The sequence below is a fragment of the Sphaerodactylus townsendi genome, linkage group LG02, assembly GCF_021028975.2.
Source record: "Sphaerodactylus townsendi isolate TG3544 linkage group LG02, MPM_Stown_v2.3, whole genome shotgun sequence".
In the NCBI taxonomy this organism is placed as follows: Eukaryota; Metazoa; Chordata; class Lepidosauria; order Squamata; family Sphaerodactylidae; genus Sphaerodactylus; species Sphaerodactylus townsendi.
In genome coordinates, this window is record NC_059426.1 from 176803475 (window position 1) to 176819480 (window position 16006).

The 16006-nt window shown below is 47.8% G+C and overlaps 2 protein-coding genes across 2 annotated transcripts in view; one reads left to right on the plus strand and one right to left on the minus strand.

Moving 5' to 3' along the window:
* Positions 1 to 764: 764 nt before the first annotated feature.
* On the plus strand, positions 765 to 14341 carry RTRAF (RNA transcription, translation and transport factor). The gene is made up of 8 exons (XM_048486080.1): positions 765 to 944; positions 5700 to 5827; positions 6864 to 6963; positions 9253 to 9339; positions 9444 to 9532; positions 12162 to 12230; positions 12608 to 12656; positions 14001 to 14341. Exons 1-8 carry the CDS (start codon positions 884 to 886, stop codon positions 14153 to 14155), a joined length of 738 nt encoding a protein of 245 aa, XP_048342037.1. The 5' UTR covers positions 765 to 883; the 3' UTR covers positions 14156 to 14341.
* Positions 14342 to 15184: 843 nt separating this feature from the next.
* Positions 15185 to 16006, minus strand: part of NID2 (nidogen 2) — a 76110-nt gene continuing 75288 nt past the window's right edge. The window contains 1 exon segment of the mRNA XM_048484678.1: positions 15185 to 15867. Coding sequence (XP_048340635.1) covers positions 15857 to 15867 — 11 coding nt within the window. The 3' untranslated portion in view covers positions 15185 to 15856.

Consider the following 16006-nt stretch of genomic DNA (forward strand, 5'->3'; position numbering starts at 1 on the left):
CACACAACACCCCAGCGTGGATTCTCTTGGACCAGGGCGTAACCTTTGGATTGTGGAGACCTGTGCTGGATCCAGTCATTCGCTGTTAGGGCAAAGACAGATGTAGCATCTTCTGAGTGGCTGTTCAATGCAAAACTGTTCAATGCAAAACTTTCCAGTGCAAAATGATCCAGTGGTGGGTTGGGATTCTCAGCCGGAGCAAGACCCCCAGCCTTGTCTGTGGCTGCAGCTCCACGCTGTGCTGGTTGGATATCTGCCTGCAGCACAGCCGGGGGGGGGGAGGGCATCTAGGCTGTTTCCCCACTTATTGGCAACATTTTTCCCACTTATTAGCAACAGAAGCAAGTAGCCTATTGTGCATCTAAAACCAAGTTGGGGGTCAGGAATTCAACAGGTGAAGCCAAAGGTGTCTTGGTGCTTAGCTAATGGCATTTAAAACCACGTTGGACCTGGCAGACGAAGGGGAGAACATATGTCTTCGCAACATACGCTTCCACTTTTCCTACCCCACACATGGCGGATACCACAAACCAAGGTACAGAACCGGAAGTGGAAGCTCGTGGCCACGCCCCCTCCCATTCCTTTTCTTCAAAAAGCCCCGCCTTTTATTCGCTTGTATTCGCAAAAACGCACGTCAGTTAACTCCTTCGCCAATCTCGTCCTTTTACCACTAAATAGCCATACTCCTTCGCTTTAGGTCCGCGACTAGCCCCGTCTTGATTGGCTTATTGCGTCTGACACTCAAACAAGAAGGCGGAGCTTCTCGACTTGCGCGCTCTCTTTGCGCAGGCGCGGGTCGCCCGTCTCCTCAAAGGCCGGCGATTGACCGAGGCCCTTCGGTGTCGCGGTCGACCGGAGCGGGGCCTTGCGCAGACGCGGCGCCATGTTCCGGCGGAAACTGTCGGCGCTCGACTACCACAACCCGGCCGGGTTCAACTGCCGAGGTGAGCGGCGGCGAGAAGGCCGCGGGGGCCAACTCCAGCCCCCCCCCCCTTCCCTCACGGTGGCTTGCTTCGCTGGCGCGCATGCGCAACTCCGGCTGCGTTTGCCGCTCCGTTTGGCGCCCCTTCCCGGACCAATGACGCACGTCTCGAGCCACGCCCCCATTTCATTCACGTTTTAACCATTGATCCTTTTAAGGCGGAAACAAATTGCTGTCATAGAGTCTGACAGATCGATTTTACTGATTGGCTTTATTGGGAGCCGTTGATTATGTCCGCAGAGTATATTTTGTAGTGCTGGGTGTGTTATTCTTAAAACATAACCTCAGTAGACTATAGCGGGGATGTCCCTCCAGATGCTCGTGGACCACGGTTCCCATCAGCCCCTGCCAGCATGGCCAGGGCTGATGGGAATCGTAGTCCACGAACATCTGGAAGGACAGCTTGATAATCGGCCATATTGGCAGGGGGTAATAGGAATCAGAGGAGGAGGACTACAGCTCCCACCAGTTCCTGGTAGCATGGCTGGTTTTAAAACTTTGGCCCTCCAGATGTTCCCATTAAGAGTTGGTGGGAATTGTAGTCCATGAGCATTTGGAGAGATAGTTTGACAATTGGCCTTTCTGACAGGGCTGATGAGATCTGTAACCCATGAACATCTGGAGAGATAGAGCTTGACAACCAGCCATACTTCAGGGGCTGTTGGGAATAGTCCATGAACATCTGGAGGGAACGAATTTTGCAGTTGCTTGTACTAGCAGGGCCCTCCTGGTCAAAGGTCTGGAATCCATGCCCTACGAGGAGAGACTTAGGGGACTGGGTATGTTTAATTTGGTGAAGAGAAGGTTGTTTGGCCCTTAGTAGATTAGGCAACCCTAACTTTGATGGTGCAGGGTGGCCCAGTTTCATTGGATCTCAGAAGCTAAGCAGGATCGGCCCTGGTTATTATACGGATGGAAGACCACCGAGGAAGTCCAGGGTTGCTACGCAGAGGAAGGCACAGGCAAAGGTCTCTTGCCTGAAAACTCTATGGGGTCATCATAGGTCAGCTGCCACCTGCTACTAAACGTTGCCGTGCCGGGATGACAATGGTCAAGGGGAGCAGAAGACAACCTGCTGAAACGTGTGCGCTGGTGCTGGACAGCAGCTCCACAAACTACCTCAGACTTCCCATATGCAAAAATGTACCAATGTGATTCTGTTTGTATTTACTTGGAAGTAAACTGGGTTCATTCATTCATTCATTCATTCATTCATTCATTCATTCTTTAGATTTTTTTTTCTTTAGATTTTTATACCGCCCTATCCCCAGAGGGCTCCGGGCGGTGTACAACGTATAGACATAATACAGTCATAAAATAGCTAAAACCTTTAAAAGCAACAATAAAAGAAACAATAGAAACAATAAAAGACTAAATATAACAAGTATAATAAATATAAGTATAAATGGCGTCCGACAACCCCATTTTCAAAATCCTCTCCCAAAGGGGAGGGACGGCAAGTCCCATTAGGTGACAGAAGACCCAGGTGTAAGGGACCAAGAAAAAAGAGGGGGGGGCACCATCAGCGGCCGGTCCCTCCAAAGGCCCGGCGGAACAGCTCTGTCTTACAGGCCTTGCGGAATTCGCCGAGATCCCGCAGGGCCCGGACAGCTGGAGGAAGAGCGTTCCACCAGGCCGGGGCCAGAGCTGTAAAGGCCCTGGCCCTCGTGGAGGCCAGCCGCATCATTGAGGGGCCAGGGACCACCAGTAGATTGGCCTCAGCTGAGCGAAGAGGCCTTACAGGGACGTATGGGGTGATGCGGTCTTGAAGGTACGAGGGTCCCAGGCCGCGTAAGGCCTTAAAGGTCAACACCAACACCTTGAAGATGATTCGGAACTCTACTGGAAGCCAATGCAGCTGACGCATTGGGGTTTTAATTCTGAGTATTTCTGCATGAGTTGGCAGCCTTAATTCGCTACAGGACTTTCCTGTAGGTTCCTTCAAGCAGGACTGTATGCTGGGTGGAGTTCTGGGAACCACAGCAGGCTTAGTAGTATGCGGTTAATCCCAGACTCCAGATAAATCGATGAATTGTTAATTTGACAGCCCCTGCCAGCATGGCCAATTGGCCATGCTGGCAGGGGCTGATGGGAATTGTAGTCCATAACATCTGGAGTGCCAAAGGTTCGCCACCACAGCTATAGGGTGGTGATCACAGTGAGAGGGGAAAGGGGCATCCCCCACCCCCATCCGTAGTTTGTCCTTTGCCCCCTGCCTTCCCCAGCCACGTTTCCATGTGATTTGTAGCAGGTCAGGGAATGGAAAGATTATGCAGGAGGAATTTAGAATTTAGGGGAAAATGTTAAGTAATTGCCCGCTTCTCTGCTTCCTTCGCCTCCCCCAGCAGAGTAAATGGAATTTCCAGTAAGTCATAACACACCCAGTCGTCAAGTCAGAGAAGCCATTGTACGACATAGTGCTGGGGGAAGGGACATTTGAGAGAAAACACTCTTTGCTTTATGAAGCAGCCTTCAGTAGGCAATTTTAAAGGTATTTTTTTTAAAAAAACAAAAACAAATTTCAACTGACTTACTGGTACTTACCGGAATGGCTGGCGCAAAGTGTGGGGCTGGCAGTTAACCAGGTAGCTTGAAAAGGTGATTGGAGGGATCGCAAAACAGTCCCCCACTCCGATGAGTGGCTAGAATTATCTATACCAGTGATGGCAAACCTTTTCGAGGCCGAGTGCCCAAATTGCAACCCAAAACCCACTTATTTATCGCAAAGTGCCAACGTGGCAATTTAACCTGAATGCTGAGGTTCTAGTCCTGCGTGCACCCGCCACTCTGCCCTGCGCTGCTCCAGCACCCCCACCCCACCCCTCCGCCTCTGCCCCACCTGCTCGAGCAGGGGCCAGCCTGCTCTAGCCTCCAGCAAGTCCTGCATGCACCACTCTGCACCTCTCTAGCATCTCCACCTCCTCTGCCCCCCTCAGGCATCAGCCACCCAAAGCACAGCACTAGACCCGCCAGCCCTTCCTGCTCACCGCGGGGCATTGTGCCCAGTGGCCCAGGCCATCCTAGGTGTGTGTGTGTGTGTTTTTCTGCCCCCTCCCCACATGATGAACTCTGTGCACGCGTGCCCACAGAGAGGGCTCTGAGTGCCACCTCTGGCACTTGTGCCACAGGTTCGCCATCACTGATCTATACTCTGTTTCCTGTGAAGATATTAGTACAGTTTGTATTCCTCTGCCACAGAACAAAGCATGCCAGACCTTCTTTGATGTGGAATGCTCCATCTGGGTCCCAGTGCCTACCTAGCCCTGCTTCCCCCGCCCCCAAATCCATTGGAAGGTTAAATTCTTTTGGCATAAATGCTCTTTTATCAAAGTGCCATGTTCGATAATATGCAAAATAATGGTTTGGGCCAAGGCAGTGTGTAAAAATGAATGATAATGCTCACATTCGTTCGGGACTATATTCTAATGCGGAAGCATACCATTTTCTCAACTGTTGCGCCTCAACTGATCGGACTAGCGTGAAACAGGATGTAGATAACTGCACTTGCACTTGGTAACAAAATGCTGATCTGAAAGTTCCTTGGTCTGCTAAAGCAGAGCTGCTCTTAAATGAAGAAGAATTGGATTTACATCCCCCTTTCTCTCCTGCTGGAAACTCAAAGGGGCTAACAATCTCCTTTCCCTCCCCCCCCCCACAACAAGCACCCTGTGAGGTGGGTGGGGCTGAGAGAGCTCCGAGAAGCTGTGACTAGCCCAAGGCCACCCAGCTGGCGTGTGTTGGAAAGCTGGCGTGTGTTGGAAAAGGAGGGGTGTGAGAATTATAAAAGTTTGAGTGGGTGGTTAGGGAAAATTTAAACTAGCATGCAGTACTAGAAGAAGAAGGGTTTGGATTTGTATCCCCCCTTTCTCTCCTGCAAGGAGACTCAAAGGGGCTAACAATCACCTTTCCCTTCCCTCCCCCCAACAAACACCCTGTGAGGTGGGTGGGACTGAGAGAGCTCAGAAGAACTGTGACTAGCCCAAGGCCACCCAGCTGGTGTGTGTTGGAAAGCACAGGCTAATCTAGTTCCCCCGATAAGCCTCCACAGCTCATGCGGCAGAGCAGGGAATCAAACCCGGTTCCTCCAGATTATAGTACACCTGCTCTTAACCACTGTTGTTCTTATAGTACACCTGCTGTTAACCACTGCTGTTCTTAAAAGCGCTCAAACACGTTTTCAAGCAGTTTGTTACCAATATGGCAAGCCCTTGACAAGTCCAAAACTTTGGCGATTTATTATTTGGAGAGATGATGTGGGTGGTGGTGAGAATTGTAATTGGAAGTTACCTTTGTTCTAGAACAGTGGTTCTCAACCTTCCTAATGCCGCGACCCTTTAATACAGTTCCTCATATTGTGGTGACCCCCAACCCTAACATTTATCCATTTTACAGATGGAGAACACTGATACAGCGAGTCTTAGGCAACCCCTGTGAAAGGATCGTTCGACCCCCAAAGGGGTCCCGACCCCCAGGTTGAGAACCACTGTTCTAGAAAATACTGCAGGCAGCTAATGAGGAACATCCTTTGGGGAGAAAAGTTGTTTTCTCGCAGACATGGTTTTAGGCAATTGACCACATCCCTCAGTTATGGGCTCTGGTTTCTTTGAGGTTCACTGTATGTTTGTTTCTGTCATTCAGGCTGTATAATCATCCAACCACACTAACAGGGCCTGTCTTTCATTTTCTTGGGGTAACCGTGCCATATTTATCTCTGCAGATGAAACCGAATTCCGAAACTTCATCGTCTGGCTCGAAGACCAAAAAATCCGACACTACAAAATAGAAGACCGAGGAAATTTGAGGAACATCCACAGTGCTACAGAATGGACAAAGTCCTTTGAAAAGGTAGTTTAGCACGAAACTTTCTTTGCTGACTACGGCTGGGGTTTTCCCTCACATTTTCTGGATGCTGAATGAAAGGGTGCTGTCGATTCAGGGAAGATAGAAGAAGAGGCAATTCCAAAATTTCAATCAAAGCTTGCCTATAAAGAAGGCTGAAGAGGTCTGGGTTTATTGATTAGTTTGCAGGGGAGGGGTGTGAGAATTATAAAAGTTTGAGTGGGTGATTAGGGGAAGTTTAAACTAGCATGCAGTACTAGAAGAAGAAGTGTTTGAAGAACACAAGAACATAAGAACTAGCCTGCTGGATCAGACCAGAGTCCATCTAGTCCAGCACTCTGCTACTCGCAGTGGCCCACCAGGTACCTTTGGGAGCTCACGTGCAGGTTGTGAAAGCAAGGGCCTGCTGTGGCTGCTGCTCCTGAGAACCTGGCCTGCTAAGGCATTTGCAATCTGAGATCAAGGAGGATCAAGATTGGTAACCTTAGATCGACTTCTCCTCCATAAATCTGTCCAAGCCCTTTTTAAAGTTTGGATTTGTATCCCCCCTTTCTCTCCTGTAAGGAGACTCAAAGGGGCTTACAATCCCCTTTCCCTTCTCTCCCCCACCCTCAACAAACACCCTGTGAGGTGGGTGGGACTGAGAGAGTTCCGAAGAACTGTGATTAGCACAAGGTCACCCAGCTGGGGGGTGTTGGAGTGCACAAGCTAATCTGGTTCACCAGATAAATCTGCACAGCTCAAGTGGCAGAGCAGGAAATCAAATGCGGTTCTCCAGTTTAGAGCGCACCTGCTCCTAACCACTACACCACGCTGGTTCTAGAACAGTTTGGGGCAGATGCAATGGTTTTTACGTAATGTGCAGTCAACTGACGAGGGGAGGGTCAGTAGCTTTAAAACTGAAGTCATCTGATTCATAGAAGATAAGTATCGGGGAAAAACCTGCAACTTTTATTAATTTGTTACCTGTAGTGTTCACTGATGTCTTGTTTACTGGTAACCAATGAAGTAATATTATAACCTTTTTTAAAAAAAAAACCAGTACCTGAAAGATGTGAATTGCCCCTTCAACGTACAAGAACGACAAGAATCGATTGATTGGCTGCTGGGACTAGCCGTTCGACTTGAGTACGGAGACAATGGTATGCTTTGTCTTTCTCAGTCTCTTCTTTGAAAAGAGGCAGAGACATTAACGTGTGAATAGTTTCCCTTTGCATTGCAGGGGGCTGGACTTGATGGCCCTGGGGGGTCTCTTCCGACTCTACAAAAGTTTTAGACTCGGATCTCTCAGACGTCACAGTGACTTAGGGTGTGGTGGGAAAGCGGAGAGCTTGGTGCTCTAGCGAGGTCCTGGGATCTTAAACAAGGGGATTGGACAGCTGTTCATCTGCGTGCCCTGTCCCTTTTTGTTATTTTTATTTTTTAAATTTATTTCATGTTTTGCTGTCAAGTTTCAGCTGACTTGCGGTCACCCTGTAGGTCCGTAATGGTGAACCTTTGGCACTCCAGATGTTATGGACTACAATTCCCATCAGCCCCTGCCAGCATGACCAATTGTAGGGGCTGATGGGAATTGTAGTCCATAACATGTGGAGTGCCAAAGGTTCGCCACCACTGCCAGTGTAGGTGTTCAAGGCAAGGGCGTTAAGGACTTCCTCCTCATGCCCGTGGTATTCCTTGGAGGTCTCCCATCCAAATACTAGCCGGGGGGACCCTGCTTAGCTTCTAAGATCTGACTAGATCAGGGCCATCCAGGTCGGGGCAGAAGACATGCAAAGGTGGTTTGCCGTTGCCTGCTTCCTTGGAGGTCTCCGATCCAGATGCTTGGTAGGATTGTTCCTTGGAGGTCTCCGATCCAGATGCTTGGTAGGATTGAGGCTGAGAGTGTGCCATCGGCCCGAGGTCAATCAGCAAGCTTCCGTGGCAGAGCGGAGGTTCGAACCTGGGCTTCCCCGATCCTAGTCCAACACCTTCACCACTACACCACGCTGGCTCTTGTCTCATCCCAAACCTCCTTTACCTAGGGAGGATCTAGGCATTCCACAGAAAGCTGTAATTTGGAAGCTGGATCTCTGTTGATTGGCTGCAGCAGGGTGTGTACTGCTCCCCCTCCCCCTGCTTTTCTCTAACCAAAGTTGAACATAAGTGAAGACGAAGTTTGGATTTATATTCCCTTTTCCCTCCTGTAAGGAGATTCAAAGGGGCTTATCTCCTTTCCCTCCCCCCCCCCCCAACAAACACCCTGTGAGGTGGGTGGGACTGAGAGAGCTCCAAAGAACTGTGACTAGCCCAAGGTCACCCAGCTGGCATGTGTAGGAGTGCACAAGCTAATCTGATTCACCAGGTAAGCTTTCATAGCTCAAGTGGCAGAGCGGGGAATCAAACCTGGTTCTCCAGATTAAAGTGCAGGGGCTGATGGTTCTTAACCTCTACATCGCACTGCCTGATATTGAATGAGACCCTCAGTCCATAAAAGTCAGTCTTTTCTGCTCTGACTGGCATCTACTGTCCGGGTCTTAGGCAGAGGTCTTTCTCAACACCTACAACCTGGTCCTTTTAACTAGAAATGTCGGGAATTGAACCTTCCACGTGCCAAGCTGTAGCACTGAGCCACTGCCTGTGGGCATGCGCTCGAAACTCGGGGAAGGTTTTAGGGGAAAGTGGATTAAGCATCTCCCCTCTAGGAGCAGCAGTGGCATAGGAGGTTAAGAGCTCAGGTATCTAATCTGGAGGAACCAGGTTTGATTCCCAGCTCTGCCGCCTGAGCTGTGGAGGCTTATCTGGGGAATTCAGATTAGCCTGTGCACTCCCACACGCGCCAGCTGGGTGACCTTGGGCTAGTCACAGCTTCTCAGAGCTCTCTCAGCCCCACCTACCTCACAGGGTGTTTGTTGTGAGGGGGGAAGGGCAAGGAGATTGTCAGCCCCTTTGAGTCTCCTGCAAGAGAGAAAGGGGGGATGTAAATCCAAACTCTCTTCTTCTTCTATTAGCAGTGCTTCAAGTCACTGCCTCCCCGCTCCCCTCGGCAAGCATTCCACGCCGAACTCCTGGGAGAAAGGGCCAAATTCCAATTTTACAGGGCTGGGTCTGTGCCACACGTCCATCCGGCTTTTGTGATCTTTAAATGTAGATGAGACGGCTGTACTTTTGCGAAAAGGCATTCTCTCCACCCCAGCTGTCCAAATTGTTTTCTTTCACCAAAGGCAGCCGCAACTGTCATTCGAGCAGCCTCATCGTTACCACCGATGGACAAGAATCCCAAATGAAGTCCACGGACAACTTTGGGAGATGCTGAAATCCTGCGTACAGGCCGTCCTCTGGGAAGAGGAGGGCGGTTTAACGCTTGTTCCTTCCCGCGTTCATTGTTCGCTCTCTTCTCGCTTCTCCGGCCCCTCGTAATTCATGGGACGGAACATCTTTTGTTTCAACAGCTGACAAGTATAAGGATGCCGCGCCTGACGGGGCTAAGAATGCCGACAACGCAGCCAAAAACGCCGAACCTCTGATAAACCTAGACGGTGAGTGGAGACGCAGCCCTTTTCATGCTCTGAAACAAAAGATCTGAAGTAAGCGGAGAAAGGGTTTGTTTTCTTTGGGACCAACCGGTGTGTGTCTTTCACAGTGAACAATCCGGATTTTAAGGCAGGTGTGATGGCTCTGGCGAACCTCCTGCAGATCCAACGTCATGACGACTACCTGGTGATGCTGAAGGTTAGTCGGAGGACAAATGGTGGCTCTTGCTTCTGAAATATTTACTCCTGTGGCTAGAAAACATGTCTGGAATACAGCTGTGGGTGACTCTCCATTCCCCCTTTCCCCGGACGCCACCTTCCTCGTGTTGGGAGAACCACACCTGGTGCGTGTGTTTCCCTTGAAAAGTAGCAGAGCGGCACAGAGGCTGAACACAGGGAGGCTTACCTGGGCACACACGCGTGGCTGAGCTTGCTAGAGAGAACTTCAGACACAAAAGAAAGTCAGAGTCGTTTGTAGTTTCTAATCTAATGAAAAGAGTATTTATTAGTGAACTCCATTCTGGATAGAAAGGTGGAGAGATAGGTTCACTATCTATTCCAGGGGTAGGGAACCTGCGGCTCAAGAGCCGCATGTGGCTCTTCTGCCCTTGCACTGCAGCTCCACGAGCCAAGCTGTTGGCTTCATCCTTGCCTGCCCTGCAGGCAGCAGGGCGGGCACATCCATGCACTTCTCAGAATGAGTGGAGTAAAAGGTAAAAAACCCCAATATATAGTGTTATCTTTATTTTAAATGTCAAAAACTATTTGCGGCTCCAAGTGTTTTCTTTTCCCGTGGAAAATGGGTCCAAATGGCTCTTTGAATGTTAAAGGTTCCCTACCCCTGTTCTATTCTAATCTAGCTGGATGGAGGCTGATGCATAGGAGACACATCCTCTCCCTAGGCATGGTGAAGGTAAGATGGAGAAGTTCTGAGAAGAAGGCGGAAGCAAGGGAGGAAGTCCCTAAGAGTATCAGTCTACATCAAAGGGATAGAGTCAGCATGATAGAGTCAAGGTGACAAATTCCTAAGTCCCTATCTAGCCACTAGCTCGCTAGTAAAAAAACCCCTCTGTAGGATGAGGCAGGAAACCGCGTAAAGTCCCTTTCTTCCAACACCTCCAACAGTGGGATGTGAATGTTTTGTTAAATCACTGAAGAAAAAGTTCCCGTATATGCTTCCTAATTTTATTTCAGAGGCTTTGTGTTAGGTCTCGACCCCTGAAACAATAAACGAACTCTGGATTGATGATCAGCAGTATTTATTGGAAGGCAACGAAGCACCCAGCTTGCAAGAAGCCAATTCTGACGAGCCTGGTTTTTTGCTCCCTTCTTTATTCAGAAACAATCCCCCCTCCCGTTTTCCCAAAGAATGCGAGAAAGAGTTATTTCGGCACAGTGCGCCCCTCCACCCCCACGAGTCAACGGAACCATCCCTTTTCCCGTGGGAGAGGAAGGTGTCAGGGATAAGCCTGGTTATCTACAAGGGGTGTGAAAGAGAGAGGAAAGGTCAAGGAACGAATGTCCCCTTACAGCATGGTAACATATAGCAGGCTGAATACATATGTTTTGTAGCGGTTACATTGACAGGGATGTATTTCAATCCATCGAGTAAGTGCGCCTCTAACAGCATTCACCAAATACAGACCAAAAAATCACGTGATGCGCGTGTGCTGCATAGTGGCTTGTGTATATTACAATTATTTTTACATTTATTGTATGAACATGTAATTATTTTAAATGATTACTAATATTTTTAAGGAATGGAGCACTGATGAAGGCAATCGAAAAGCTAACAAACGTGTGCAGCTTCTGCAATGTTTATTCAGTTGTGGATGCATGGCTCTTTTAACCAGCCTGCCTAACATTACTCCGGAGGGAGATGCAATCATAACAGTTTTGCGTCCATTCATGAAAATGGGGATTGTGCCTACACCTGAAAGAAAATAATTCATGAATTTAAAGACAATTATTGAGTCACCGATTGGAAGTGTCACATCTATGAAAGAAGACAACAGATAAGGTTATAAGCCTTTAATGAGGTGGACTGTGCTGATAACATTGAAGGAGGTTGTTTAACTGCATCGGTGTTACTGAAGTTTTCCCATCGGAGATATTTGTAATGAGAGTAGAGATTATTAATAGCAATTGCATTTTATGTATGTTTATGCACTGTAAAAATAATTGTAATATACACAAGCCACTGTGCAGCACACGCGCGTCACGTGATTTTTTGGTCTGTATTTGGTGAATGTATTTCAGTCCCCCAGATGCAATCATGCTGCATTGGTTTAGGAATGCACCTCAGTCAACTAGAGGTCATCCCTGACACTTTGAAAGTTATGGGGAAGGAAAGAGAAGGAGCTGCTACTGTCCGGGAGAGGAAGCAGAGGATGGTTAAGAGCAGGAAAACACCAGAGTAGTGTCTGCGTGGGGTTTTTTTCTTGCTCCAAATTCCCAAGTCGCACATTTCCTCCACGAGATTCCAGATGTGCAGTTGTTTAGGGGACTGGCAAAATTGGAAGCGAGAAAAATATCAAGTGGGGAAAGCTAATTCCGCCAACTCCTATTTCCTCGCTTTGGGTCACCGTCTCACAAAGCTACTTTTCTGGCTTCTCCCTGCCTCCCTTGCCTCCGTCTGCTGTCTTCCGCACTGGCAATATATTGAGTATCAGCTCCTCAGGGCAGGAAATCTCCCTCTTATATTTTGTTTGTGATGTTCTCTGTAAAGTGCCCCGTAGCTTGTTGTGTGATCCCAAGAATCATTTTCCACCGCATGTTAAAAACGGCACAAGTTCAAGGCTTAACTGGAGCCTTCTTTTCTTTCCCAGGCAATTCGCATCTTGGTTCAAGAGCGCCTGTCGCAGGATGCTGTAGCCAAGGCGAGCCAGTCGAAAGAGGTAAGCTTGTTGATCATTCACCGGAAATTGTCCCTCTGCCCAGAGTTTCACGAAATGCGTAGCAGCAGCAGCAGAAGGCCATTGCTTTCACATCCTGCACGTGAGCTCCCAAAGGCACCTGGTGGGCCACTGCGAGTAGCAGAGTGCTGGACTAGATGGACTCTGGTCTGATCCAGCAGGCTAGTTCTTATGTTCTTAAAGGGTTCAAGTAGCCAATTTATCCATTGCGGATACCCAGAAATAGTATTTTGTGTTGAAACTTGTTTCTGCTGGAACTACCTGGGCTACAGTTTGACAGTCTAGTTAATATTAATTCAGTATATAATGAATACACAACAATGGTTTTCTTTTTCTGTCCCCCGCTGTTGTTATTTCAGGGTTTGCCCGTTACCTTGGACAAGCACATTCTTGGCTTTGACACAGGAGGTAAGAGCGTCATTTAATTCTTCTGCCTCCAGGAGGTTTTATTGTAACCGACCCTGAGGCTGTAGTAAAGGACGAGCAGTAAATGTGAATAGAATAAGGAATAGAATTGAATTGAACAATTGGCCATGCTGGCAGGGGCTGATGGGATTTGTAGTCCATGAACATCTGGAGAGCTACAGGTTGCAGACCTCTGCTTTAGCCCAAAGTGCTTAGCTGCACATAGAAACAAAGCAACTGTTAGGAGCTTCCGAGTTGTCTGGTCGGGTTAGCATTCTCTCCCTGACGCTGGCTCTGGGCATCTGTGGCTGGCATCTTCAGAGGATCTGAAGATGTTCATGGACTATGATCAGATGTTCAAGGACTATGATCCTCTGAAGATGCCAGCCACAGATGCAGGCGAAATGTCAGGAGAGAATGCTGCTAGAACACGGCCAGACAGCCCGGAAACCACACAGCACCCTAGTGATTCCGGCCGTGAAAGCCTTCGACAATACAACTGCTTTTTAACAGGTCTTTTCATAGAATCATAGGCTCATTCTGCACATGGAGAATAATGTACTTTCAAGCTGCTTCCAGTGCTTTTTAAAGCTGTGCGGAATGGCAAAATCCACTTGCAAACAGTTGTGAAAGTGGTTTGAAAACGCATTATTTTGCGTGTGTGGAAGGGGCCATAGAGTTGGAAGAGACCCCAAGGACCATCCAGTCCAACCCCCTGCAATGCAGGAACACACAATCAAAGCACTCCTGACAGATGGCCATCCAGCCTCTGTTTAAAAACCTCCAAAGAAGGAGACTCCACCTCACTCTGAGGTAATGCATTCCACTGTCAAATAGCCCTGACAGTCAGGAAGTTTTTCCTGATGTTTCGGTGGAATCTCTTTTCCTTCACCTTGAACCCATTACTTCTCCTAGTCCCAGCCTCTGGAGCAGCAGAAGACAAGCTTGCTCCCTCACCAACATGACATCCTTTCAAATATCTAATCATGGCTATCAAATATCTAATCATGGCAACCTTCTCTTCACCAAACTAAACATCCCCAGCTCCCTAAGTCTCCTTGTATTCCAGACCTTTCCCCATTTTGGTAGCCCTCCTCTGGACCCGTTCCAGCTTGTCAGTGTCCTTGAATCGCGGTACCCAGAACTGTACACAGTATTCCAGGTGAGGTCTACCCAATGCAGAATAGAGAAATACAATTACATCCCTCGATCTAGACACTAACCCCTCCCTACTTTCACTGGAGCCCCTGAACCACATTCTTACGCTTGGCCTGTCCTTCAAAGGAAATTCTGAATTAAAAACAACCCCTCGCTTCTCCCCCCCTCCCCTCCTCCTGATCCCACCAGATGCCGTCCTCAACGAAGCTGCTCAGATCCTCCGGCTGCTGCACATAGAGGAACTCCGCGAGCTGCAGACGAAGATTAACGAAGCCATTGTGGCCGTGCAGGCGATTATCGCCGATCCAAAAACTGACCACAGACTGGGCAAAGTGGGGAGATGAACCCGCCGAAGGCTTCCGGTCCACGTGTTCTTTAGCCGCACAGATAGGAGACCCCCCGCAAACCTAGCATGCAATTCATAACGGATACTGCTCGCTCTTATGTTTGGAAAGAATTGGGGGGGCCCTGCCGACGATTCCACTACACACCGGTTTTCTTGACATCAATAAATCTTGGGTTTAAAGAGAGAGAAACTGTTATCCTTTTAGCTGAAGGTTGCTAAGTACGGCCGTGGCCCCAATTCACCGTGTGGGGTTGTGGGGTTTACGGGTGCAAAGGGCACGTTGAGGACTTTTATAGTCAAATATTCAGGATTATTTTTTATTTTTGGACACTAGTCTGTGATTTTTTGTGGGCACGGTTTGCCTGTTGTGTATGTAAAAACCAAGAATCGCGTCACACACTAAGGCGGAAACTAAATAAATGCAAAACCAGTGAATCTCTGAAGTTATTTACTATGATTCATAAAGTGTTGTATAACAAACAAACAAAAATAGACCAAAGTCATGATTCAAATTCCTCAAATTAATTGTCTTAGTCTCTGTAAGTATCTAGAGTCTCTCATTCAAATTCTTATAACAATTCATATAGTATGGTATTATATGCAAAAGGCCAAAATAATGGTTCAAAGAGCGTCAAAATAAATATCTCCAGTCTTTATAAATCCTTAAGAGTCTCTCTCTCAAATTCATACTATATGAATTGTTATAAGAATTTGAATGAGAGACTCTAGATACTTACAGAGACTAAGACAATTAATTTGAGGAATTTGAATCATGACTTTGGTCTATTTTTTTGTTTGTTATACAACACTTTATGAATTATAGAAATAACTTCAGAGATTCATTGGTTTTGCATTTATTTAGTTTCCGCCTTAGTGTGTGACGCGATTCTTGGTTTTTACATATCTATATGTTACACGCATTGTTTGGATTGTTCTTTGTATTATGGTTTGCCTGTTGCAATAGCCCTGCCTGAAATGGTGGTCTTGGGGAAGAACACGGCTGTCGTAAGATAAAACTAATACAGTCTTAAAAGAATTAAAAACAGTTTAATTTTTGGAGTATCCTAGAAAACATGAGCCCGTTACACTCGGGTTTTTGCACACATACATTCAGACGTTTACAGGCAAGAAACACGAGCCCCTGCGGTTCTAGCATATAAATACTAAGAAAACAGACCCGGGGCGGAAGCACCAAACTGAATTTTCCGATTGACACCCAATAGCTATGCCCAATTTATCCATGCGAAGTTTTGTCACGACGCCCCCTCTGCCGGAAGTTTCCAGGTGGAGCTAAAAGCTTCTTTTCTCCCCCCCCACAAACTTTAAAATAAGTGTCTCTTGCTTTTTCCACTAAAATAAACAATGTACGGATATGTTTACATGGTCTCTCTTTGTAGCTCACATCGGCAAAAGAGAATTAATCAGCTCCGTCGTCCCTAGCACCATTTCTTCTCTGCAATGCATTAAAAAAAATTTTTGGGGTAAAAAAAAATACAGTAGTAAAGATCTGAGGTATAACTTAAAAAATAATGGGATAATTTTGCTCTAAGTAAAACCGCTTAACTCCCTTCCGTACGTGGGGCTGGCTGCCCTGCTGTGGAAGGACGGGCTCTTTTAGACTATGTACAAAGTTAGCAGGATGCGCAACTCTCTTTCTGCCGGCCGTGAGGAGGACGTCTTCCCTCTGAACCCAAGTAGCTTATTTCCTTCCTGCAACACAAGAGACAGGTGTCAGCAACATCTTAGAAGACACTCGCATAACATGGACCTTCCTAAGATGCTAAGCAAGCATCGGCAGGCAATGCCTCCATCCCCTTCCCGAGTTCTTCACTGGGCTGGCGTTTGGGCT

Excerpts from the sequence above, each read along its gene's own strand:
- RTRAF (XM_048486080.1), top strand. The coding sequence starts at position 884 with ATGTTCCGGCGGAAACTGTCGGCGCTCGACTACCACAACCCGGCCGGG. Across the intron at positions 945-5,699 it reads GGCCGGGTTCAACTGCCGAG|ATGAAACCGAATTCCGAAAC; the intron begins GTGAGCGGCGGC and ends TTATCTCTGCAG. Across the intron at positions 12,657-14,000 it reads TCTTGGCTTTGACACAGGAG|ATGCCGTCCTCAACGAAGCT; the intron begins GTAAGAGCGTCA and ends TGATCCCACCAG.